The sequence below is a fragment of the Macrobrachium rosenbergii genome, chromosome 42 (assembly GCF_040412425.1).
Source record: "Macrobrachium rosenbergii isolate ZJJX-2024 chromosome 42, ASM4041242v1, whole genome shotgun sequence".
Taxonomy (NCBI): Eukaryota; Metazoa; Arthropoda; class Malacostraca; order Decapoda; family Palaemonidae; genus Macrobrachium; species Macrobrachium rosenbergii.
Window position 1 is genome coordinate 42,030,154 of NC_089782.1, and position 27,107 is coordinate 42,057,260.

Genomic DNA, 27,107 nt, shown 5'->3' on the forward strand with positions numbered 1-27,107 from the left:
TTTAAGAAAATCTTTGGTTTTTGTAATGCACAAGTTGCAGGAGAGGCAACTGGTACCAATCAAAGGGGAGCGTCATAAATGCAGGTGACTCCCACAGCCTTTGTGCTCTGTTGAGCAAGTAGAACCAGCCAGGCAGAACACTTCAGCACAGCAAGCTGAAGTTCTCACCATCAGACCTAGGCCATTCCATGCCTGGGGGTCTGCAGGTCGGTGTAACATTAGACAGTGAGCAAGTGCAGCACAATCATTGAGCACTGAAATAACATCATGCTGTGGACATGGAGAGGGCTCTGTCCTCACCCACTCTGCACATTGGTCCCTGCTACACACGGGGCTCCGACAATGCCTCATGGCTGAGAGCAGTTGTCAAAATAACCAGAACCTGTTGTAATAAACCCAGAGGAATGTTACAGAACCAGTCCTGGGAAGAGTGCCTCCAAGAAGTCAAGCATTCAGGTTAGGTCTCTGTAAGGATGACAAAACTGACACCGATCTTTCTGAAGCCTTCCTACTTGCATCGCACTCTCAAAAACACCAGTTCTCGCCTTTGATGACTGTTTCCTTTAAAAAAGGGACAACAGCAACACCTTATATGGGTTACAGGAGGAAAAAGACAAGTTATGATCATACAGACAACAACAAAGATCGCATGATTCTTCACTCTTCTTTCCTTATGAGACCAGTATCTGCACTTCTTGACAACTGAAAAAACAGACATCCCTAAAGGACTTGGAACAGAAGTTAGGCTTCAAAAGGGCATAGTATCTCTCTTCCATAGTTCCTTCTAAGGGGCCAAGCAAATAAAATGCCAATGAGCTCTTGCGAAGCTGTTGCCAGGTTTAAGGGCTTAGCCATCACCAATAGTGAAGTTAACCAAAGCAGCTTCCCTGGAATGTCGCTAGGTCTTCAGACTACCATCTTTGTTGCAGATGGACAAAGTGGGTTATCATATGCTTGAGCAGAACAAGTACAAAGAAAGGCACAGGAATCCATAACTCCTAAGTGCATTTAACATTCCACTTGTCCTCCCCAACAGGTTGTTCCTCTAAAGCTGCTGAGTGGGGATGGGGAGACAGACACTAATGGAGGGATAGCGGTAGGAGCTGCTACAAAAGGAGAAATTAGAGGTGTATAACTTTTGGAAGACTGGCAACATCCTCCCCAAAAGCGCTCAATTCACCCTTGGTCTGTGTATACTGAACAATAAGCAAGAGCAGTGACAGATGCTAACATAAATGGGGTTTGAGAGACTAGAACTTAAGCCAAAGGCTGAACCCTGGGACCTATGAAGTCATTCACTGCTGAAAGGGAAACTGATAAAGAATGTTTTGAAAGGTGTAACAGGAGGAAAGTCTTTCGGTTACACTATGAAACAATTGTCAGGAGAGGGTGGATAGCAACATGGAAGAAAATAAGAATGGAGGTAAAGTAAAAGGAATGAAAGGGGTTGCAGCTAAGCGTTTGTCTCATCTGTAGTGATTAAATTTCTCAGGCATTACACCCATCAAAATCACACAACCACAATGGCAAGAGAACCCCACACAAAAAACAAACACACACTAGGAACAAAGATTCACACTAAATTAATCACACTAGTTATTTATGAAGCCACAAGCTAGAAACACAAAGCACTAACTGAAGATGGACAGTACCAATAAGTCCATTCTAATTTGTATTTTTTCATAGCATACATACCTACACTTACAAAGCCTTTCCTTTACATAGGCCTGTGAATCTTAAAACAGTAACGATTCAAGTGTATAATACACATACAATGTTTTACAATACATTATACATGCATAGCTGAGTATACTATGAATGCTATTAGCTGTTCACATTCACTTCTATAACTTAAACCAGGTTAGATAAACCCCATCCCCGCACACACCAGTTTAATGACTTCAATTTTTTTCTTTTTGCTAACATCTCTCATGCTTCTACTTCCTATTCATCTCAAATTCATTGCTACCAACTTCCCAGATCTCAGTAATGGAGTAAACAAACAAATATACCCTCTTATTTTTATTGTAATCACATCTTCCTCATAGCACTATGGTAAATAAAACCTTAAAATTAAAATATCCGTTATGTTGTATTAGGTGATTACAGTTTGTCAAGATAATTGGAAAGATCAGGTAAGCCTTCTTTAAGACCCTTCCTCTTTCTGGTTTCCATAACAATATTGTAAGGTTTGCTATTGGGATTGGCATCCAAAGGATTTCCAGGCATCTCTTGCCAGTGATCGAATACACACTGTGGGAAGGCCTGTCCACCAGTGTTAGAACGCAAGTCAGCAGTGAAACCAAAGGATTCATTTACAGGAAGATGAGCTTTAACAACAAACATAGGGGTACCAGCAACCTGCATTTCTTCAAAAACGACACCTCTGCGCCTGTTGAGTACACCATAGATACCACCCACAGCAGCTTCAGGACATTGGATTTCACAGAGGTACACTGGTTCCTGGAGGCGTGGCTCGGCTGTAAGGACACAGGCATATAAAACACGACGGGTGGTAGGAATGATCTGACCACCACCACGATGGATAGCATCAGCGTGCAAGGTCACGTCATGAAGATTGAATCGTACAGCACGCATGTTCTCGTCACACAGGACACCTTCCTTGGTAGCCCATTGGAAGCCAGCAACACAGGAGTCCTTAATTTCATTGAGGTACTGAACACCCTTGGTGACATCAACCATCAGATTTGCTCCAGTAGACTCAGGTCCAAAGGTCCAAATCTTCATTGCATCAGTGGCATCGAAGCTGTAGTTCTCACACAAGAAGGTCTTCCTGTTCTTGGGGTCATCACGAGGAGTGACTTTGCCATTTTCAATGTCATCAGCCAAGCCATCAGGCATAGGAGTAGCCTTCATGTACAACCTGTTATGCTTGTTGGGAGACTTGGACAAACAGAGCTCAGTTGATTCAGCACTTACAGTTTCCCTGTATGATACCACGGGGTCGGTCTTCTTCAATGGAATGCAAGCATGATCTTCTTCCAGATCCTGTAAGATTGAAAATCAATCATTCACTTTGAAGTTTACATCAAATGTGAAAAAATCATTTCATCCATACCATTAAGGATCAGTGACACTATCTCATGAACACAAAACCTAAACCTACTGTCCATGACTTTCCTTGGAAGTTAACCCTCATAATAACTTTTTACAGCACATTTTTCCATGAGTACTTATATTTTTTTTTGCTCTAGCACATCACTTTATCATTACATATACTATACTTGGGAAAATCTGACAAAATATAGCATGAGTTGCATGATGATGCAAAAACTAATGGTGTTACAGGCAGCAACTACAATTTAAAAATATTGAGTACTTGCCTTCAAACAGATTTCTAAGTGAAGTTCACCGGCACCAGCAACAATGTGCTCACCGGATTCTTCAATGATACACTGTACCATAGGATCGGACTTGGACAGACTGAAATTAAAAAAATAATTAAGTTTCACCAAAATGACTAAGATACCAAATTAATTCATTACTACATCCAAAGCAGTATTAAATCATGAAACATGAGGATGGAGCCAATGCAATGTGCAACAAATTCTGTTTACCAACACTACAGATAACATACTGGACTACATTTACAATTATTTCTGTTCCATTATAGTACGAGGTACTGAGGTAAATTGTATAAATAGCTGAAATACTCACCGCTTCAGACCTTCAACGAGCTTGGGCAAGTCAGAGGGGTTCTTTGGCTCCACAGCTACTCTCACGACAGGAGATACACTGAACTTCATCACCTTCATGTTATGAGCATCCTTGCTGGTGGTAATTGTACCAGTCTTCACCAAATACTGATCAACACCGACAAGACCACAGATGTTACCAGCTGGGACATCTTCGATGGCTTCAATGAAACGGCCCATCATGAGGATAGATCTCTGGATTGACTTCTCATACAAATCTTCCTTCTTTCCTGGCACATAGTTAGGTCCCATGATGCGCACCTTCTGACCAGAGCCAACTTTGCCAGAGAAGACACGTCCAAAGGCGTAGAAACGGCCCTTATCAGTTGTCGGTACCATCTTGGACACGTACATCATGAGTGGAGCTTCAGCATCACAGTTCTTAATACCTGAGCAGCAAGCATCGTCACTGGGACCCTCGTACAGCATTTCAGCCCTGTACTTCTGAGCAGTTACAGGTGATGGAAGGTGGATAGTAATCATGTGGAAGAGAGTATCACCAGCGGGAAGCCATGTGCGCATTACAACCTTCAAAAGAGGTTTTCCTTCCTTTTCACGATCTTCAGGGGACAACTTGATCTTCAAAGTGTCCAAAAGCTTCTGGGTTTCGTCTTTCTGTTGAAGAAAAAAAAAAGTTATTAGCCAATATAATGCTGTTGTAGTAAGTACTTCCGTCTGTTTTCAAATGAATAAGAATTGGAAACCAAATTAAACACAATTCCAACAAGATTATACAAATGCCCAGTGTGATGTCTCTTACTTTAACAGTTCTCTAAAACAAATAGTTTTGCAATATTAGGAGTTATAACAAACAGTACAAATTCAAAAATTTACAATTATTTGTATTTTTCATAACTAAAAAGCCCGCGGTCTTAACATTAGGATAAAGCTTCTAGCACCAGCTGGAACCAGTACAGAATTCCATAAAATTGTATATGCAATGAACTGATGGGATCTGACCGCTATCAAAAGTTAGGTGGAACAAACACTGACCCAAGCTGGGATGTGTGACGTATCAGTATTCTTCCAACCCCGGTTAAACTGCCAAGAGGGGTTGTTAGAGGCAGGTTTGTGATTTGTTCACACATGGAACAAACCTGGGGTCTTAACATCAGGACAGACTTACTCTTGGTGGGAAGTATGTATCACTAACCAAATGGAGGTTTGCCACCCCTGGTCATTCTTCTTGTATAAGAGAAATCTAAGAAAGAAGACCTACACCTCTGAACCTTTGGTATGTGCCAAACTTAGGTTCAGACTTCTGGGTTTCAATACAATGCCCAAGTTCACTGCGTAAGCAGAAGATGAAGAGATGTCTGTTCAAATAACAAACCAACGTAGCCACCTATGTAGGTTTATCGTCATCACTCTCTCTCCTTGCTAAAGAGAGGAATGTTCTGCTACTGAAAGGTAACTTCATTCAATGATGATTACTAACAGCATGGCCACTGCACTTGCCTGTATCATGCCCATTCCAGGTCATGAGGGAACAAACTTCTTACTGACCATACGAGACAGAAAGGAGAAAAGAAGAGAGACCAGTCATCTCATTCATTTCACTTACATACCATCATCTTAGGCTAGATACAAACTGTCCCACCAAGGGCACTGGATGAGCTACACAACTTAGAGTAGCCACCACCAGACCCAATGAAAAAGTGTCCAAGGACCTAAGGGAAATATCCTTCAGGTAGAAGTGAAAGTGGTCTGGCAATGCCATGAACCAGCACTCAAAATTCTATGAACAGATAAACTCTTTTTGAATGCTAAAGAGGATCTCAGCCCCTCTAACGTCATGAGCTCTTGCATGCACGCTATTGGCTGAAGCAACTGCTGATGATGAATATGCATTCATGACAGTTTCTTGCAGCCAGAACGAGACTATTCCTGGACATTTCTTTACTGACTCGGCCTGTGCTAACAAAATGGCTTCAACATCCTGGCCTGAGATGTTGAGTCCTTTTTAGATATGCAAGCAGCGTTCTGACAGGACACACCAACATTTCGTCAGGGTCATTGTCAACAAAGTCTCCCAAAGAATTATGGAAAAGGAGATGAATCTGTCATCATGAATAGAGGAATTTTGAGTCTTAGCAACAAATTCCAGGAAAAATTAAAAAACTAATGACCTCCTGCAACTTAACTATCCTTTTTGATGATGCTAAAAAAAAAAAAAAAAAAACCTGCTTTCGCAATCAAATGTCTATTGGAAGCCTGCTGTAACGATTCATAGCACGGCTCGAATAAGGTTAGTCGTCATAAGAGTCAAATCCCAACTAGGAGACTAAAGCTCTCTTGGGAACAGGACTACTCAAAGCTCTTAATCACCACAGATATCTCCCAAGATGTAGCTATAGCCACGTCCGTCATACACAGAGCTAAAGCAGCTCTGTAGCCCTCTATGGCAGACAGAAAGTTTTTCTGTTCTTAGAAAGACTAGGAAATCGGCTATCTGTTGAATAGAGGTTCAGAGTGGAGAGGACACCAATCACAGTTAGACAGACCACTTTCCCTGGTACACAGACATTGAGGACTTCCCAAGATAATCTGACTTCCGAGACGCTGTTCTTCAAGAAACTTCTCACTCGCAGGAGATACTTGATGGTCTCCACCCGTCAAGAGATAGGGATTCTACTGACTGATGATACCTCTCCACATGAGGTTGACCAAGCAGATTGTGCTGGGGAGTCTCTCATTCTCTCGGAACCTCTGACAGCAGAGAAAGCGGATCCGGAAACCATTCTGCCTGACACCATGAAGGAGCTATCAGTCATATCTTGAGGTTCTGGGACCTCATCACTGTTCAGGACATGACGAATCAGGCAAATGGATGAAGGCATACACGTCCAGGTTGTCCCATGGAAGTTGAAGGGCGTCCTCCGCCACTGCAAACGTGTCTGGGACCTCTAGCTTCCTGTTGAATCTTGTAGCAAAGAGATCTATCATTGGCCTCCCCCACATGTGAAACAGCCTGTCCGCAATCTCCGATGCAGAGACCATTCTGTTTCCAGAATCTGTCTCTGCCGACTCAGTCTGTTGGCCACTGCATTCCTTTTGCCTGGAATAAACCTGGCCATATGATCCACCAAGTTGTCTAGGGCCCACTGATGCAACTAACCAGTTATTAGGTGAAGTTGGACAGACACTAGGGCCCCCTTTTGTTCACATAAGCTACTGCTGTTGTGTTGTCTGACACCAAGGCAATGGAATGGCCACCACCATCTCCTGAAACTGCTGAAGTGCTAAGAATGCTGCCTTCAACTCCAGCACATTGATGTGCAGTCTGCTGTCCTGCTGACTCCACTCTTCGAAGGTCAAGAGGTCCTCTAGATGGGCCCACAACCTTCAGAAGAAGTGTCTGAGAACAGGAGAAGTTCCGGAGGGGCTGAATGAAGCAGTATCCCCACTGTCAAACTGCTGTCATCCAACCACCACAGGAGGTCCCATCTCACTTCTGGTGACAATGGGACTTGCATATGAGGGGAATCTCTTGCTGGAGACCAAAATTCCTTCAGTCTCCATTGTAACAACTATAGATGTAGACAGCTGTGAAGAACCAGTTTCTCCAGCGAGGTCAACAGGCCCAGAACAACCTGCCACCGTTTTGCTGATTGTGTTTGTTCTGACAGAAAGGCAAGAGCTACTGTACCAAACTTGTTGATCCTCTGCTCTGATGGGAAAACATTCGACGCTGCCGAGTCGATCGCCATTCCCAAGTACAGAATCCTCTGACTGGGGATTAGATTGGACTTTTCAAAATTTACCACAATGCCTAAGCTGTGGGAAAACTTAAGCAGTCGATCCCTGTCCTGAATCAACTTTTGCCTGGAACCCGCTAAGACCAGCCAGTCGTCGAGGTACCTCAGAAGTCTGATCTCCTGAGAATGACCCCATGTCGACATCAAAGTGAACACTCTTGTGAACACCTGTGGAGATGATGTCAGACTGACACAAGGCACCTTGAACTGAAACACCTTTACCCCCCCAAAACTGAAGCGAAGAAACTTCCAGGAGGAAAGATGGATTCAGATTTGGAAGTACATGTCCTTCAAGTCTATAGTCATCATAAGGAACTTCTACTTGCTCTACTGGTCCCTTTTCTATCATCTCTTCACGATCCCAGATATGATGTTTTGAGAGGTGCAGGAGCGGGCAATCTAAAAGAGTGAAGTCCAATGGGAGTAGATAATCTACCCAAAGGACATCTACTAGCCCTGGCTCCACCCCGTACCTCTGCCACATAGCCCAATGGCTCGCCAGGCATCCCCCCCCCCAACAGGTGGCAATGAATAGGGAGAGGCGCCCACTCTATCATCTCATACCTCTGCCCCAGCAGAGTTGGAATACCTTAGTCTACTTGAATACGTACTAGGGGAAGTTGGAGATGAGTGGACATTTGTGGGAGGCCCAAGAAAGAAAGGCAGATCATCACAGGTGATCTCCTTGTCAAGTGTTGAAATTTAAGATTCTGCTCATCATGAGCAAAGGCCTTCAGTTACAATTACCTTGACAATCACATATGAAAACCTGGATGAAGTTTTTCTCAACACTAATATAGAATGAAATACTTTCTAAAAGTTGGGCTGGGAGGATTCCATATCCTCAATCCACTACAAATTAGTTATCGTATGTACTAACGTACTTATATACTGCCCAAGTGATCTCTAGCAATGACATAAGGAAGAATAAAAACGAACACTATTTAAAGGTCAGGCGAGTGATTATGTACAATGCAATTACTCCAGTACTGTATTTGTAATTTGAAGGTTCTACATAAAATAAAAGGATTACTGGGGCAGATGACAGGACCAGAGAATTAAAATACTCAAAAGACCTTGGGTCGAGGACAGGCTACAAAAATTTTTCAAAAAATAAAAAAACTAAAAGGTTACTCTGCTATAATTTAGACCATCATGCACCACCAACCTTGAAATTCATGATAGCATCAAAGAGCTTGAAGATGGGGTCCAAGATGTAGGTGTTGAAGGCACGCTCATTGTCAGAGCTCTTGGTGGTTGACCACTTCTTGGTCTTCTTGTTGAAGAAGTTCTCTCCCCACATCCTGAAATCAAGAGGTAAATATTTAAATGTTTCCACACACTCCCCACCCCAAAAATTACCTACATAACTAAATGTGTACATCAATTACTGTATTAGAACAAATAAAATAACTCAAGGTGGGTAGTAATATGAAGAAACCAATGGAGTGAAGATGATTTTTTTTTTTTAAATTAGGTGAGGGCAAACGGTCAGTGTACACTGTTGTTGCAGCTGTCAAAACAAGAAAATCTACATTACCACAGGAGAAAAAAAAAAAAAAAAAAAACCAAAGGAATTTGACCCTCTGGAGTCTACATTGACATGGATTAGATCAGAAAAGTGAAGTGGTGGCAAAGAAAAAATAACCCTTTCCTCAACTTAACTATAAAAACATGAGTCCTACATATACATTTTACACAGCACTGCAATGCTTTCTAACTCTTCAGAGATTGATTAATGCAAGTGTTTTAAGAGACCATTTGCCTCACTATGTTTTTCTTTATCAACCCACTACAAAAATAAATTAGGAAAATACTTACTTATTCATCAACTTGGAAGCAGGAACTTTGAAAAGGGAGGCATAAATATCTGCAAACTCCTTCACAGAGAAAGCCCAACCATGAAGACCAGAGCCAAAGCCAACTGATCCCTTGCTAGGGTCGACACGCATTTCTCCCATGGGTCCAGTATCGTCATTGTAGGTAGCAATAATAACGTTAACATTTTCAACAATCCTCTGCAAAATAAAACCTTTTACAGTCAAATCCATCATTAAACTACATAAAAATTTGCAAATATAAATACTAAGCTGACAATACATAAACCTAGAAAAAGGCCCCAAACCAAAAATTGGCAATACTCAAGACTGGCAACTTCTCTCACAAGATGACCGACTTGTAACTACAAAGACCCACAATGATAAACACCAAAGCCTTTACAGTATTTAGAAACAAAATGATTTAATTAGGTGCATGAATATTAGGCTTATCTGCCCATTATATCAATCAATGCATTTATATCACATTTAACTAAAAAAAAAATACAGTATTACTTCATACCAACCTGGAATGTTTGGTAAAGCTCCTCTTGCTCCAACTGCAATTCCAACAAAGCTCGATCCATCTTGTTCATGAAAAGAACTGGCTTAATTCTTTCAGCAATGGCCTGACGCAATACAGTTTCAGTCTGTACGCATACACCTGTAAAAATTCAAGATTCTATAAGTTACATCAGGTTTAACATTCTCAAATTAGTACAAAACACTTACAACATTCTAATCTTACATACATCAGATATCCTGCCCGTTGAAGATAACGTCTAATTTTAAATACTTGTAAACTTGTGCAGCAATTTTTTAAATACACAACCCCTTCCTAATATGGTTGATTTAAAAAAATTGAGATGATCTCAATATTACAGAACCAATGGGTTGTCAAGACTAACCTACTTGCATCTGTGCTTGTCAAACTTAACTCTTATAGAGCTGCCAATTTCAAACTGGTTTACAATACTAAAGGAAACTTCTGTGCAGTCCTTGAACATTTCCACAATGTTAGGGATGCATGCCTTACTAACCTGAGGATACTTGCAAAACCAATGTAAGAGGGGATCCTTACTAGCATATAAATGGCATTTCAAAGTTGGGCATATTGAAGACATATCAGTCAGGCTTTATCCATTTCCAAACACATTCCACTAATGAAATAAAATACTAACCAGAAACGCAATCGACCACAACAAGAGCTCCATCAGTTACACGCAAGGCTGCTGTGACTTCTGAAGAGAAATCAACGTGGCCAGGTGAATCAATAAGATTGATCAAAAAGCCAGTTTCTCCCTCTTCCTTCTGATCTTTGCTGTTAATCAAGGCCACATTCTCATCACTGAGCTTGAAGTACATGGAGATGGCACTGTAGAAAAAAAAAAAAAAAAAAAAAAAAAATTGAATACAAAAAATAAAAAGCTGAACATGAAAAATAAACATTCACTAGAAAACCTTGCAACGTGATCCAAGTACCAATTTGTTATAATCTTAAAGGAAAAATGCACTAGTACAATTTCGTCGCAGAAGTTTAGATATAAGCTACTCAAATTGCATAACACTGGTACACAATATATAAGTACAATAAGTACTATAACATGTAATGATTTTTAGTATACGACTTCAAAAGACAGGGCCTACAAACATTACTTCGCCCACAGACTAAAGTTATATCACCCATCTCAAAACAAGCAAAAATATCAAGAGACCAAACACAGATTATTAAATGGGATATAAACCACCCCATTATTGTACTGTAATAAAACATTTAGAATGTACTGGATTAGCCAAACTTTGTCAATACTCACGTTGATTTGATAGTAATGCAACGCTCTTGTTCATCTTTTCGCGTGTCTGTAAACCGCGTTTCTCCAGCTCTCGAAGATGCTATAATACCAGCTTTGGATACGAGCGAGTCGGTAAGAGTTGATTTCCCGTGATCTACGTGGGCAATTACGGACATATTACGGATGTTCCGTTTTTTGTCCATCAATGAACGGATCTCCTCGACTGTGAAGTTCACCTGAAAAATTACAAAGTATGATTAGGCTAGACCCAAGAACATATTTATTACAAGGTAACAAACCACAATACAGCACTTAACACTACTATAATCTCAAACGGTATAACTGGCACATATTGTCGAGTCTATTAATGACAGCATTTTACCTAGTAATTCCAGCATAACATATTTAAACATCTACAGGTTACAGTCACATACAGATTTCTTTAACAGGTATTCAAAAGCCATAGGCTGGATACTTTATTGCTAATCAGGATAAAAAGCTTAAGTACAAATGACATGCAGGAGAGATTGGAATATATAACTGAAGGGAAATAAGCATACTCTTCAAAAGAAAGTAAGTTTTGTTTAGTAAGTGATGCTTACTATATGGAAATAAGCCGTAAGAAACCTGCCCTACAATTTGGAAATGGTGAAAAGCCTTTTCTGGACAGTAGTGATCCCGTTCATCTCAGTAAATCTCGAATCAGTAACAATATACTTTAAATGGATGGTGCGGTGACACCGAAACATAGAAAGAGATGTAATTTGCTCTATTACTGGATCACAAGAAATACTCTGCTCAGCAGATCAGACATTTACCCTGATCCAACACACAAGCATGGCTAAGTTTGAACATTAGCCTTCCCACCTCAACAAAAAGGCAACACTGATACTTCCAAGGACCTAACTGCTGAAATGGCTCTGAACAGAGTAACCTCTTCAGTTTCTACCCCCTCCAAAAACAAAGAGTTGTATTCACTCCCAAAAGAGTGGCACACACAACAGTCTGACCCAGAGAACACTCTTGGGCTGTGGAAACTAATAATCAGGCCTACAGTTACAACACCCAAAACAGCATATGGTATATCTCAACTACCCAAAATCATGGGCCACAATCCTAAGGACTTTGATTGCAGGTAACCAAACTTGTAACAGTTCAAAATTGTGGTCTACAATCTAACTTACACGATTGGTAAAATTTGAAAAGAAACTATGACGAACATTAACATTCAACTGCACTAGCCTAGAACAAACCAGAACCCAAAGTGTCTCAAACACTTCCAATATCCAGAAGTAAATTATGCCAAAGAGAGAGAGAGAGAGAGAGAGAGAGAGAGAGAGAGAGAGAGAGAGAGAGAGAGAGAGAGAGAGAGAGAGAGAGACTGGAGTTGTCCTACATGACTAAGAGAGGAGAGAGAGAGAGAGAAAGGGGGCAAGTCTTGAGGTAAACCACAAAATGACCAAGGAATCTTATAATGACAACCTATCAAATGTGAACCACAGGTAGCACATGCATGGACCAAGAGCACTGACTATATCCTGCTTGCCTCGGAGGAAGCACAGGTGTGTCACAGGGAAGCTGGGTACCCATAAAGCTTAGGCTGTGTCAGCTCCCTAGAATACGTGCAAATGGGCTACCTACAATAGGTGTAACAAAAACTTCTTGTTGCCACCAATAGGTGAAAGGCTGTCACATAAAGCTTCCTGGACAAATACAACTGGAGTGAACCCCCCTATTCGCGGGGGATGCGTCCCACACACCCCTGCGAATAGGTCAAATCCGCGAATGCTTAAAACCCCTCTAAAAACACTTAGAACTGCCCATTTTGATATCTTAAACCAAGAAAAACCCTGTAAAAATGTTTAAACCTGAGTATTTTAATAGTTTTATCACAAAAAGTGCATTTATTCATGAAAATTATATGAAATTACAGTAATTAGTGAATATTTCAGTGAAAAATACTGAGAATGGGCGAATTTTCAGCGAAAAATGGCTAGATATGTTCCACAGAGAAACCCGCGAATGCACGAGTCCGCGAACCATAAGATCTCGAATACAGGGGGTTTACTGTACTACTTCCCACAAGAGGGTGAGGAGGCAGAAAACCAGGAAGAAGGGTTGTAATAGGAGAAAGTAAAAAGCACTTCAGCTTCTTCACTTTATCCCTTATTCTATGTCATACTCTCCTGACAAGGTCATTAGAGTAGCAACCACGACTGATGCCACTGGGCCCTTTCAAGGGAGGGGCAACAGCATTGAGCTCGTAAGCAGGTGCAGCAACAGCTGATGTGACCTCCAACTTAGCCAAGGATTTAAGGAATGCTGTGAAAGACAGGTTCCCCAGAATACCAAGGGAAAGACAGACTGTATCTCCCAAAGGTGCTTGATCAATGAAGTTATCCCCAGAGCAATTATATTGTAAGGTCAGGGAATGACAAGACAAGCATGGGCAAAGGTCGCATCTAAGAAAGGCCCATCATGCACCTCAAATCCAACTAGAACTTCATTCCTGGGGATAACCCAGACCTGGACCAAGAAAGCAGTGTACAGAACATGTGGTAGGTGTGGAGAGACTGCAAAGTATTCACTCTTAGCTTTCCTCCTCTTACCCCCAAGGAAGAAACATTTCAAGCCATTTTGATAGTCTCATAGAAAGTTTAGCACAAGTTATTAAGCATGTTTTAATCTATCCAAAAGTCATTTGTTAATTCAAGAATAATTCAAAGATAATAATTTTCAAAGAGCAATAATTTTCTTAAGTTAATTTTCTTTATCATGGTTCATTCATTTTCCTTAGTCCCAATTCTAATGAACAGAGGCTACCTTTACAACTGTTCCCAATTCCAGTATGATGACTGAATGAACACCCAACAAATAGATCAATAGAATGGCTGGGTCAACCTATGTCACGCCCTTGGCCTACAGGATTTTTCATCTGACCTAATCAGGGAAAAGTGATTGATATGCAGAAACTCTGATCCCAAAAAATTCGTTCTGCTTTCTAACTGCCACAAAGTTGGGACGTGCCATAAAATCATCTGGCCCTGACACTGATTGCAACAAATTTAATAAAATAAAGACAACTTTCCCTGCTAAACAACCATGAATTCCCTCAACTCCTTTACCATCTGGGACTACTGGGGCACTTTTCCAATCAGCATGAAAATGAAGTCAGAACTGTAATACACTGAACAGAGCAACTAGGAGAGCTGTTAATCAGCTCAGTGGTCTGGTAAACGCTCTTTTTCTACTGCACCAACCCACGTTTTAACAGAAGCCACCAAAAAAAGTTTGGAACCAGATTTACTTTTTAACGACTTGGCAAAGTAAGGAGCACAATTCTTTTTTGATGGGTTTGTATGGTAAGAAATTTGGGGTAATTCTATATATTAGCTCCGTGCCTGTTTTTACCCTTTTCAACTGGTTTTTCTACACTTTTAGGGTTCTGATACTGGCAGTGTTTTTGTTTGTTGTCGGCCAAATGGAATGTTCCTTCGCCGTGTTTAGTACTGGCCTGGGGAGGGTTATCCATACATTAACAAGTTATTGCACTTGCCGGACAGGATATGAACCGTTCCAAACAGACATACCCGTGCTTTGTCTTATGAAGATCATGTATGGAAACCCATTGTTGGATGGACTTCGGGGGTTAATTACAGGTTAATTAGACTCGAGCGCCATAAATTAAAGGTAAATTCATAACTAGCAACCAAAAAACTATAAAAAAAAGTCCAGCTATAGTGTCGTCAGCGACGCAGAGCTACCCTATAGTTCTACCAATTTTGGATTATAATATGGGCTACTAACATTGTGGGGCAGAATGCAAGGGAACCACAACTTGATGGGTTCAGGAGGGGCGAGGGCCTCCGCCATGGTTAGGGAACGCCATTTTAAGTTAGGTTAGATGAAAGGCAGTCTGGTTAGGTTATATTCTCTCTGAAATGCCTACCAGGCCTACATTAGCCCTGACCCCTTACTCTGCATTTGCTCCACAAAGGCTTGAAGCTTCACCAGTCCAACCATATGTTCATATGAAAATTCCCACCCATAAGTCTTTGTAATATGTCAACCAATAACAGCAAAAATGAAATATTTAAAACTACAATTTTAACTCTGGATAACCATTAGCCCTGGCTGTTTCTGTAGAAAACCCCTTCGATATGTGGGGCAATAGGCATAATATACTTAGACCTTCCAAAGATATTTTCGCGAAATGAGAAAGAAATCGAAAGAAAGCAAAATTTTCCAGGCAAAATCGTAAAGCAGATGGAACATTCTAAACCCAAAATTGGATAGCCCTACCTTACCATACAATCTTAAAAGACACCTCTCAAGTAACCTATTATCAACGGAAAATATTCGCGTAGCTTTCTAATCGTTATTTTAAATTAACCTTTAAATTTTCGCAGGCTAAAATTTCCAGGGCGATGACCTTTTCCCCATACCCTATTCGTGAGCATACGGGTTGGAATCGGGCCAACTCCCAGAAATTTCGACAGGTAACCCGTAAGTGACCCTTTCTACGTGACAGCGGTCAAGGGTTAAAGTTTCATTTCCATTCAGGTCCAGGATAAGGGCCTTCGAAAGTCGATAACCAGTCGCCATTCCACGTACTGACAGGATATTATGGGACCGCCGCCTACGTCAAGTGAAACATACGTCTATGAACTGGGCCAGCCAAATTTCTAATATAATTAGAAAAATATAATTTCCCAATTTACATACGTGAGCGATATCAGGATTTATAATTATCAAAGAGCCTAAAATCCTTTCCTTTTTCCACATTTTCTCGTTTTCGACTTGTCATTGTTCGGTTTCGCAAGCGAACTTTCGTAGAACGAGACAATTATCATTATTCCAATTTACAAAAACCACACTGGTAAACTCTTGGTTTAATTTCATTCGCAACCAACCATTCAATTTTCATCGAATTAACAAATTCTTCCATTCGAGTAAAGTGTCTTTATATACCATTGGGCGCTGGTCAATAACAAGACTAGACCCGACAAAGATGTGCACAGATTTCCAATATTTTCAGTATTTATCACCCATCCAAATAACACACACCATACACCAACATGATCTCCAGTAAATACTCTTTCTGTAGATGCAGTTTAAAGTCACGAATTATGCTTACCATCTTGGATGTTTGTTGGTAAAGTTCACAGAGAAACAGAACAATGCAAGGCGTATGTTGGAAACGCCGTAAAGGACCGACTAGAGCAGAAGGAGGGTGACGTCACACGATTCTCAGTCGCCGCTAGATGGCCTCGTGGAAGTTCTGTCACATTTCACTTACAGGCCGTTTTACGTCTTTATTTTTCATTTTCTTGACATGATGGCCAAAGCCTTGCAGGTCCACATATTTCATGGCATATAACATATTAATGGCTCTTTTCTGAATAGAGAAAATTATACAGATACTTTTCCACAAGTGATTGCGTAACCTTTCGCTATGTGAAGTAACTTGAACTCGGTGATTGAAGGACAGTTCTATATTTATAGTTTTCTTTAAGTTGAATTCACGATAACAGCTTTCTTTAATTTACATCAATATGGGGTAACTACCAGCATCCAATATAACATGCAACAACAAAGAAGAAGAAAGATGGTCGAATAACTTTTTTGAAGTATAGATTAGTTTGTATAATATTTTTCTTCCTACAAGTGTTTCTTAATAAAAATTAAAGACTAATTATACGAAAGAGTATGTAGGTATGTGAATATTTTATTCGCCACTGCCAATATTAGTAATATCTCATTTCCCAGAAGTCATAGATCATAAAATAAAACCATGATAGAGAACTCAATTTTAGAAATCCCACGCCTCTCTTAATCCTATATCACAATAATACAGTTTATAATGACAACCATTAAACTATATTATGTTTTATAGAATATAAATTAATGTTTTAATCGTAAAAATTCACCCTAAATTTCACAATTTTACAAAATGACTAGCAGCCATATTGCAATGACCAACCTAACAATTTACGTGCGTGTTTTTTGTTGTGGGGATTGGTTTCACACCCTTTCCACATGGAAGTGTCATATGTCATCTTCTGTTTAGAATTATTGAATTGGATAATGAAGAAAAAATGAAATCACTTACATCAGGATAAGTTACTTGGAGATACAACGCATATGCATTTTTGTTTAGAAATTCAGGAATGAGCGATTGCATGGGAAAGCATAGAACATGTCCTACTTTTAGGCCAATGGCATTGCCCTCCGCTCAAGGGAACATATTCGTACCCCTACAAGCAACTCCAAGTGACGTATATCTTTTTGGATGAGCTATCTTGCACTTAATCCGAAATGACCAATTAACACAAAAATATAAAAGTATAATGTGGACGTTATAAGTAGGTTCATAAAGGAAATTTTGTCTTTGTTTTGCAAGAATGAAATATAGCAATTCATAATTTTGTCCTATTTTGATGTAAACGTTTTAATGCGAGTCTAACATTTTAGTATGGTAAATGTTTTTAATATTCTATTTTTATGTTTAAAAGTCCAAGACCTGCGGTTGTAACATTCACAACATTGCGCAATCATTATCATTCTGCTTTCTCCATAGTTAGCGATAAAAATAGACTAACTTCGCCTATGGCGTGATTAAATCCTTCCAGAGAAGCCGTGTTTAATTTTTGTTTATGATTCCATTTCAGGAGTTTGTAAGGACTCAGTTTTTTCCCACGAAATAAGCAGGATTGTGTAATTAGATACAGTTAATCACAGGACAGTCACTTGAGGTGATAATTATGCGGAATAGTATGTGGTTTGAAACAATTTCACTGTAACGAAAAAGAAATATGATTGTGAATATTTATTAATAGTAATTCCACGGTCGTTTAGATCTATGAAATAATAACAAAGAGCAATGAAAATGTAATGAAGACGCCAGAAAATAAGTCGATAACAATGAAGAAGGGATATTACAAAAATTTAGCAGGATTAAGAATGAAAGAATAAGAGAAACCACTAAAGTCGTAGAACTAGGCCCAGGAAAGAAGACTGCAGTGGTATGGCCATGTGATGAGAAGGGATGAGAAATCTGTAGGGAGGAGAATGATGCAGATAGAGGTGCCTGGGAGGAGAGCGAGATGAAGATTGAAGAGAAGGTGGATGGATATAGTTAAAGAAGATCTGAGAGACAAACAATTGTCACAGGACGATTGTATGACCGAGCCAGGTGAAGGAAAAACTCAGAAACATCGACCCCACACAGAAGTGGGAAAAGGTGCAGAGAGAAGAAGACTATAAAATTTACATTTCTCGTTGTTACGGGAAGAAAGGTGCATTATTGATGTTATTACTGACTACTGATCTGCCATTCTTAACTTCCGTATGGATTCTAAAACAAGTGAATGACCATTCTCTCAGACTAACAGATATGAAGAAGCTCCAAGAAGCACCGTACCGCAACTCGTGGTACGCTCTCAGGTAATCTACACAGACAAGAAAATGACAGATAAGAATCCTGAACGCTATACTGCTAAACATTAGTTATAGTAAATCGTTTACTTTAGTAAAGAAAATAAGGTAAATAAAACCATCTTCAGCATTTAAAGGCAACGAAAGACAAGTAAATGATAGACAATCCGTCTCAAGCTGTAGTTAGAGAAGACCTGAGAGACAAACAATTGTCAGAGGACGATGTGTTTGACCGAGCCAGGTGGAGGAGGAAAGCTGTCAGCAACATCGACCCCAAATAGAAGTGGGAAAAGAAGCTGAGAAAGAAGAAGAAGAAGAAGTCTGTCTCAAGATAACAGGGTATAACTTTTGCCCAACTTCTTCGAGACATTGAACGATAAGCCAGGTGATTCTAGATATCAGTTCATGAATCATCGACTTCAAGATGGTGGCATATACACCATTTTGCATAGAAAGCAGGATAAAAAGTTGATTTTCAAAAGATTACGGATTAGGCATCTACTTCAATATAAGGGGGTAATGAACCATCTACTCTTGCAACTTCTTTCGGTGTTATCGATTTCGTCGTCCACCTCTTCATTCTTCCTTTCTCTACGTTCGTATCCATTTGTAATCTGTTAAGAATCAGATACGGCAGTCCACATTTCCCCCTTTTCTTGAATCTCGTATTTGAATCTATTCGCTCTCAATGTGATCCAGCTATTACTTGGCACTGGCTTCTCTGTTTAAAATTTATACATATATTAAACGAAGAAGAAGAAGAAGAAGATTAAAATTTGTGAATGTGGTTTTTAACCATACCATCGCGCGAAGACGCTCTCATTTGTACTATTTCCATGAATTTAATTTTCTACCTGATGTGTGCTACAACCACTTTACAAAATCATTGGACTGGCCTTTTCTCCTTCTTTAGTATATGAAAGTACACTTATTTAAATTGAGGATCCTCATTAAGAAAGTCATTTTTCTAATCGTAACTTAATTTTTATCTTTGATGTTTTTACATCAAAAACTACTACTATTATACTATTATAATTTTTAGCATACTTCGAGATGTTCTGGATATCATTATACGATGTATATATATATATATATATATATATATATATATATATATATATATATATATATATATATATATATATATATATATATATATATACTGTATAATGCATAATGCTCGGAAAAAGTCTGCAACAGGACTGATAGGGTTGGTGCACGCGACAGTGGGTCACAAATGACAGTGAAGCGCATATAGCCTATATATATATATATATATATATATATATATATATATATATATATATATATATATATATATATATATATATATATATATATATGCCTCATCGTCATTTGTGACCCACTGTCGCGTGCACCAACCCTATCAGTCCTGTTGCAGACTGTTTTCCGAGCATTATGTTCGCCAGAGCTTATATGCAGCAATGTCGTCTCGGTTTGAGGACGCGAAAAGATACAGGAAGTTGGAAAAGCGAAGGAAAAAAAAGTACCTCTCTCTGCTACAGTCTTGAAAGTAAGATAAGGTACAGGAAATTGGAAAATTATCGTAAAGCAACAGACGCCACAAGGGCGTAAGAATTCGATAGGAGTTAAGCTGTTTCCCTAGCAGGGCATGGCTCCAGGAAAAGTGATCTGACCAGTTACTGACAAATACATACTTTAACTGCTGGATCGTGGGTGGATGAGAGAGAGAGAGAGAGAGAGAGAGAGAGAGAGAGAGAGAGAGAGAGAGAGAGAGAGTGTATGTGTATCGTCCCATTTTTGGCAAAGTGTTGAATGTGCATTTTTACAATTATCTCAGCTATCTGCATAGACGGTGATTTTATAATTGACTTCTTGTTTCAGAAAGTATCAACTGTGTCCCTCTCACCATACATCCTGGATGGTGAGAGAGAGACACACTTGACGCTCTGCTGAAACAAGAAGTCAAGAAGTGAATGATAAAATCACCGTCGATACAGATAGCTCAAATACTTGTAAAAATGCATATTCGACACTGCCGAAAGATCCAGCAGAAGATGTGTCGAAGGCGCCTCATTTCGCTAAATAATACATTTGATGGAAACTTGAAAATAGTATTATAAGTGAAGAAATTTGTAAATGTGCTGGTAGTCGTAAGTTTAGAAATATAACTGCTGTAGTCAGTTGAATTCTTCCCTAAATCAGAGTTATAATTCAGAACAACATCACTTTGTGGGCTCTTTAGCGGAAGACTCCAGGTTTCTTCCGCCAAGAAGGTCCCGAAGAATTTTAGAATTGATTTCAGGGCCAACAGCCTGATTAAATAGTTTTATTTTCTTTAATGTTTGTTTGTATATATGGTTTCCTGCTTTCTTTTGTTTCTTGAGTTGTATATTATACTCCATTTTAGTGATCAAGTCCACAGCAGATGGACGAAAGCTATAAGCTCTGCACATATATATTTTTAGTATACTATGTTCTGTAATAAGAATTTCATTGTGGACTACCTAGCATTTATGCATTTATATTTCATACACAACACGTACACACACATGACAGACAACACACATTTTATATTTCATATATATATATATATATATATACATATATATATATATATATATATATATATATATATATATATATATATATATATATATATATATATATATGTCCGTGTGTGTTATCAAGAATGTGTTATCAAGAACCACAACTCGGCAAAACAGCACGAGAATCTTGCAAGAGAATACCAAAATACCCCATCAGCAAATGTGACTTTTTAAATTGTCGTTACAGGCTTTCCCATTCACACGGCCGACCTGTCTTTCTCTCTCTCTCTCTCTCTCTCTCTCTCTCTCTCTCTCTCTCTCTATCACGCTTAAATGTCAATACCACTGCCCTTTTAAAGGACTTGTTCCTAAAAATTATTCCCCAGCTGTATTCATCTGCTAACTGACATGTGTCTACATGCATATGTTACAATTCCTTGTCATGTTTCGTGTTTGGCAATCCTTTTGTAAACAATATAATCGCTGGATGTTTGGTACGTTTGCCGCAATGGCAGAAAATTACAAGACACATGCAGTATGAAACGTCAGCCATGCAGTAACGTAATATCTTCTGTAAGAGAAAGTGCAGTGAATTTTTGGAAGAAAGAGTCTAAATTTTATTTGTTGTTCCTTCACCTTCTTTAAATTCAGGTATGGGAATCCTGTTCAGTGGAAACTTCCTTCACAAGCTAATGGTTATTTACGTTGATCCATAAGACTGAGACTGTAATAATAATAATAATAATAATCGAATAATAATAATAATAATAATAATAATAATAATAATAATAATAATAATAATAATAATAATAATAATAATAATAATAATAATAATAATAATAATGAAGAAGAAGAAGAAGAAGAAGAAGAAGAAGAAGAAGAAGAAGAAGAAGAAGAAGAAGAAGAAGGTATTGCAAAAACAATGCATGTCCCCTACCGACCCCTTCCAGCTTTTCTCTAAGAGCATTCCCGCTGATTGAACGTTGAAGAGACACACCACGGTTCTCGCAATTTTCCCCGAGAAGATGGGTTTTTGAAAAGCGAATATCCGATGGCATCTATTTCTGGTGTGAAGGTCAAAGTCAAGGTTATAAAGTCACTAACTAGCAGTTATTTGAAAGGGCTTCATTTAGTCTACATTTCTTTTCATTCAAAAGCTGTGGCCACCGTGTTCAAAGTCCCAGAATTTGCAACCGCAATTTCGCCTTCTGGGAACGTCGCGTTATTGATAAGTGAGGCAAGTGTCCACAGCGACAGAGAGACACGTGGAACGGACGACTGGGAAAACTACGGTTCCCGGAATTCATCCTACGCGTTGACTTTCAAGCCCCACGTGTGCGGAGAGGTAAAAAGAGAAAAATTTTTAATAAATAAGAGAATAATTAAGGCATTCATATTAACAAACAAACGCCTACACACGAAGCATGGGGTGCGAATCAAGAAATCTATAGAGCACATCACTTTACAGTGGCATTGCAGCACATTTTATCTTGTGAGCAGCGAGATCAGTCGGTGCCAGAAAAGTCATTCCACAGTCTGGCAGTAAAAGGATCAAGGTAAGTATGTCAGACGCGCTAAGGAAAGGACAAACTCACTGCAGGTCCCAGGCCCGGATAAATAGGGAGGGTCGGATGTCAGGAAGGGCATCGTCCATTAGAAACCTTCCAAAACCAGTTGTGAAATGAACCGTTCAAAAACAGAAACAGTTGGAGGAGGCTCATTAAAATCAGCTGCCCTGACAAGGGATAAAGCTGAGAAGAAGTTGAAGAAGAAGTTTACCTTTGTACTACATTTGACTGAATCCCAACAACCGTGTGGGGAGAACTGAATGTAGGATTTAGGCCAAAGTTCAAGCAACTGGGACCTATGAGGTCATTCAGCGCTGAAACGGAAATTGACAGTAAAAGGTTTGAAAGGTGTAACAGGAGGAAAACCTCGCATTTGCCCTATGAATCAACTGTTAGGAGAGGGTGGAAAGTAAGATGGAAGAAAGAGAATATATGAAAGGAAGTACAGCAAAAGCAACGAAAGGGGTTGCAGCTGGGGGCCGAAGGCACGCTGCAAAGAACCTTAAGTAATGCCTACAATGCACCGCATGAGGTGCACTGACGGCACTAGCCGTATAGGGAGAGTTGTGTTGAAAAGGTAAGCGTGACAGTCTGACTGACTGACTGGACAGGTAGACCTGCAGGCAGACTGATAATCTTCCTTCGCGCACATCTGTGCGCGATGATCTACCTGTGCATCAGTTTTGACTGACGCCCCTTTAGCCTGATAGGTGTGGTGGAAGATAGGCTGACAGACGAATGGAGAGAAAACCTAAAACCTACAGTCCACCGACTATGTTGGCGGGGGAATAATAATAATAATAATAATAAATAATAATAATAATAATAATAATAATAATAATAATAATAATAATAATAATAATAATAATATATTCATAGTAGCATGAGTCTTAAAATGACGAAACAAATCCACAGTTATGTATATGTACATAAATTTAAAGATAAAACTATCTGTACAATTTTATCTTTAAATATATGTACATATATTTATGTGCATAAATTTAAAGATAAAACTATCTGTACAGTTTTATCTTTAAATATATGTTCATATACATAAACGCGGATTTGTTTCTCCAGTAATATAATAATAATAATAATAATAATAATAATAATAATAATAATAATAATAATGTTCAGAAGGATTTCAACTAAGATCAGTTCTATACAGACATGAAAATGATTCATAATCAAAATCGCTCCTGTCTGTTGTTGCCATTAAATGAAATGTTCCTCTAAAACGTATATCCCACATACATAGTTTCAGGTTACAAAGGACTTAAGCCGATTAAACAAAAACTTGCCAACTTCGTAAATATCTATATATGAAGCAAAGGAAGAGGCTGGGAGATGGCAAAAACATTGCAGAAAAAGAATGAGGTACCCTACTCACGCTTGTTTTTGTTTACAATGAAGACTGGTGGTTACTTCTTTTCTAATGGGATGTTTTTCAAAACTAAGTGAAAGGAAAGTTAAATTATAATTTTAGCAATGCTGAAGTAATCCTGATTATTCCACGCTCATATTTGCGCGGATATAATGCTTTAAGGAGGGAGCAAAACGGTTTCCCCTGTGTATATAGACAAAAATTTGACATAAACATTACTAGAAGTTTTTTTTTGATGGCCCGAACGGTATTTTTTTCCCCTGACGGAAAGAGATTCGGTGGCAAAAGTCTTACTTTGTAACTCTCGTTTTCCCGCATCGTGCTTCCAGTTGTTTCTTCGAAATTGTCAAGGTCATTCAAGGTCAAAGATCTGGAAAAGAATGGGAATAAGAACAAGAACACGGTGACCAGGAATAATAATATAACGCCATTCTGAATGTGGAATTACCATTAGGTTCGACCTGCTTGCGCGCTCGCCCTCTTTAGTCCTTACACGTTTTCTGTTTTCTTCTTTTCTTCTTCTTCAAAGTTTAACCAATGCGACTTGGGATAGCCTGTGCGTGCAAACTCAACCTTGGTTGCTATTGATCCGCAACGAAGGGAAGGAGGTGGTGGAAGGAATAAGACCCTCCGAAATGGAGTAGGGGTTGGGAAGGGGTGGGGGAAAGGTGGAAAGGGGGTGTGTTTAGGAGATTTTGCAGACAGACGTGCACCTGAGTTTTGACGTAATTTCCCCATTTTTATTTTCGGCGTCCGAAGCCTAATCTACGGAAATTCGATTTCCAGTCTTCGTGAAAAATAACTTTGGAGAAAAGAAGTTAGGCTACGGAAAAGGACAATTTATCCATGAAAATTATAAACATTAACCGCCAAATACACGGGACCCGCCCGATGTGGGTCCGATGGAGCAAATGATGGTCGATACAACTGCCTACAGTAATGAACAAAGAGGATTATGACGATGAAACTATTTTTATCATCAGCCGTATCGTTTGCTCTGAAAATTTGTTACTCATTTTCCTTATTTTAAGATATTTTAACGTTTTTACATAGATTTAAACAAAATGCTGAGCTTCTCTATGTAATCTATTTCTTGAGAAATATCACTGTGTCAAGTTTGCCTAGATAAAAAGTATTCTTTTTAGTAAATCTGACTTATTTCGTGTCGATTTTTATGATATGCTAAAGGTCGTTGTCTCGGTTTACCTGTTCTTTTATTTATTTCTTGCGTATATCTACCCCCTTTTATTAGTACTACTTGTTATTTATTTATTTTTTCTTTTTGCTGAAAAGATTCTCTTAAACCGATAGACTCATACCTAGACCGATGCTCAGTTCAATGAAATCAATTGATAGTGGATTTTATTTAATGGTTATCTTTCCCCATCAGCGGAACCCAGATATGGCCAGAGGACATGATTGCATCATATGTCGATACGGGACTTTTTATATTTGTCTGGCTTTTAAGACCTTCACGACGCTAATTGCAGACAATATTTTCGTCTTCTTTTTTTCTTTACTTACGACGATACTCAAAATAAGAAAGTAGTTTCTCTGTAACTTTGTATTCAGTATAAACAGGACTGAAAAGACTGCAGAGAGCTGTATTGCGCAAAAATATGGCCAGAGTCCTGATCATTAGGAAGACGTCAAAAGCATTTTGTTACCATCCAAACCACAGATAACATCTATGGTTTGAGCTATCTGGACCACGTACACAATTGATAACGCTTGCGTGCATTAGAGGTATCAAAGATGCACGCCCCACGCCCCCAAATCCCGTAGGAGTTTAGTGTCGTCAGTGCACCTGACGCGGTATACTGTAGGCATTACTAAAGGTTCTTTGCAGCACCCTTCGACCCATATCTACAATCTCTTTCATTCCTTTTACTTTACCTCCGTTCACAGTCTCTTTTTTCCATCTTACTTTCCACCCACTCCTAACAATTGTTTCATAGTACAACCGCGAGGTTATCCTCCTGTTACACCTTTACAATCTATCACTCTCAATTTCCCTTCAGTACTGAATGACCTCATAGGTCCCAACGCCCCAACGCCCTTTGGTCTAAATTCTCATATTACATTTCATATATTACAAAGATGCACGCCCATAATAAGCCTTGATACCAGTGTAGGAGCGAGCGTGAGGTTAACCCCCTGAACAGTTATATAAATAAATAAATAAACCAGGAAGGAATCCATTAAGAGACCAGTGTCAGCAGCAATGTTTAAGAAAGCATTCAGAGAGCCACCAGTGATAATCATAAGGACAGTCACTCCTTCACGAAAATTGCTCAGCTGTCGCTGTTTAGACAGATGATAGTTATTCCTGACACAATCTTTCGAATACATTCAAGCAAATTCGAATTCAGCAAGTGTATTTTATATAATAACAAAGCCCTGTGCGCTAAAAAAAAAAAAATCTTACAAGAAGTTACTGTCAGTCTTCGTGAAATATAAAGAAGTATTTTTGTTCTTTCAGTGAAGTTTTGTCAAACTGGGGATCTCGGATTTGAAAAAGCATACCAGCCGTACAATATATATTCGTAAGATTAATGTTATAGTACAATCTGGGAAATTTTTTGGTTAGTAGGCCTAAGATTGATTGATTTATGTATATAACCTATCTTCACGATGGCTCAGACGAGAGAGAGAGAGAGAGAGAGAGAGAGAGAGAGAGAGAGAGAGAGAGAGAGAGAGAGAGAGAGAGAGAGTTGCAGTTACTAATATCTGAGCAGCAAAGAAGGTACGATGGAAGTCAGACATACGTCTGGTTCAAGTTACTCTAGACTCTAGTAAAAGGAAGGACAATACGAGTACAGGACACAAAACCTCATGTTGCATGCATGTGCGGGTTCAGCTGATCACGTGGACTGGTCGTGGCTGTTGCATAACATTGCTGCCAGACTTGTAGATTAGAGTGCAATATACAGGTTTTTTAGAATGACTCATATTTCAGGCAAAATCTACGGATTATTTTGCCAGTCTCATATTCAACTTACCGAAATCTCAAAAAGTGACCTGTGAAATTGCCAAATGTTTAAAAATAAAGAGTGCTGCAACTTTTTCTGTTTTCTTCTATGTTTATGCATGCAAAATATTA

At 39.2% G+C, this 27,107-nt stretch overlaps 1 protein-coding gene across 1 annotated transcript; it reads right to left on the reverse strand.

Moving 5' to 3' along the window:
• Positions 1–2,009: 2,009 nt before the first annotated feature.
• On the reverse strand, positions 2,010–16,650 carry eEF2 (eukaryotic translation elongation factor 2). Its single transcript, XM_067086242.1, has 9 exons — positions 16,222–16,650; positions 11,106–11,320; positions 10,473–10,666; positions 9,819–9,955; positions 9,296–9,492; positions 8,643–8,778; positions 3,679–4,331; positions 3,345–3,444; positions 2,010–3,009 (listed from the first exon to the last, which is right to left on the reverse strand). The coding sequence occupies exons 1-9, from the start codon at positions 16,222–16,224 to the stop codon at positions 2,104–2,106; spliced, it is 2,541 nt and encodes an 846-aa protein (XP_066942343.1). The 5' UTR covers positions 16,225–16,650; the 3' UTR covers positions 2,010–2,103.
• Between the last annotated feature and the right edge of the window lie 10,457 nt (positions 16,651–27,107).

What these genes read in the sequence shown, in the direction of transcription:
- eEF2 (XM_067086242.1), bottom strand. An exon ending in ATGCTATCATGAATTTCAAG is followed by an intron (nt 4,332 to 8,642) that starts GTTGGTGGTGCA and finishes TTTCTTCAACAG; the next exon opens with AAAGACGAAACCCAGAAGCT. An exon ending in ACTTAGAAATCTGTTTGAAG is followed by an intron (nt 3,010 to 3,344) that starts GCAAGTACTCAA and finishes TCAATCTTACAG; the next exon opens with GATCTGGAAGAAGATCATGC.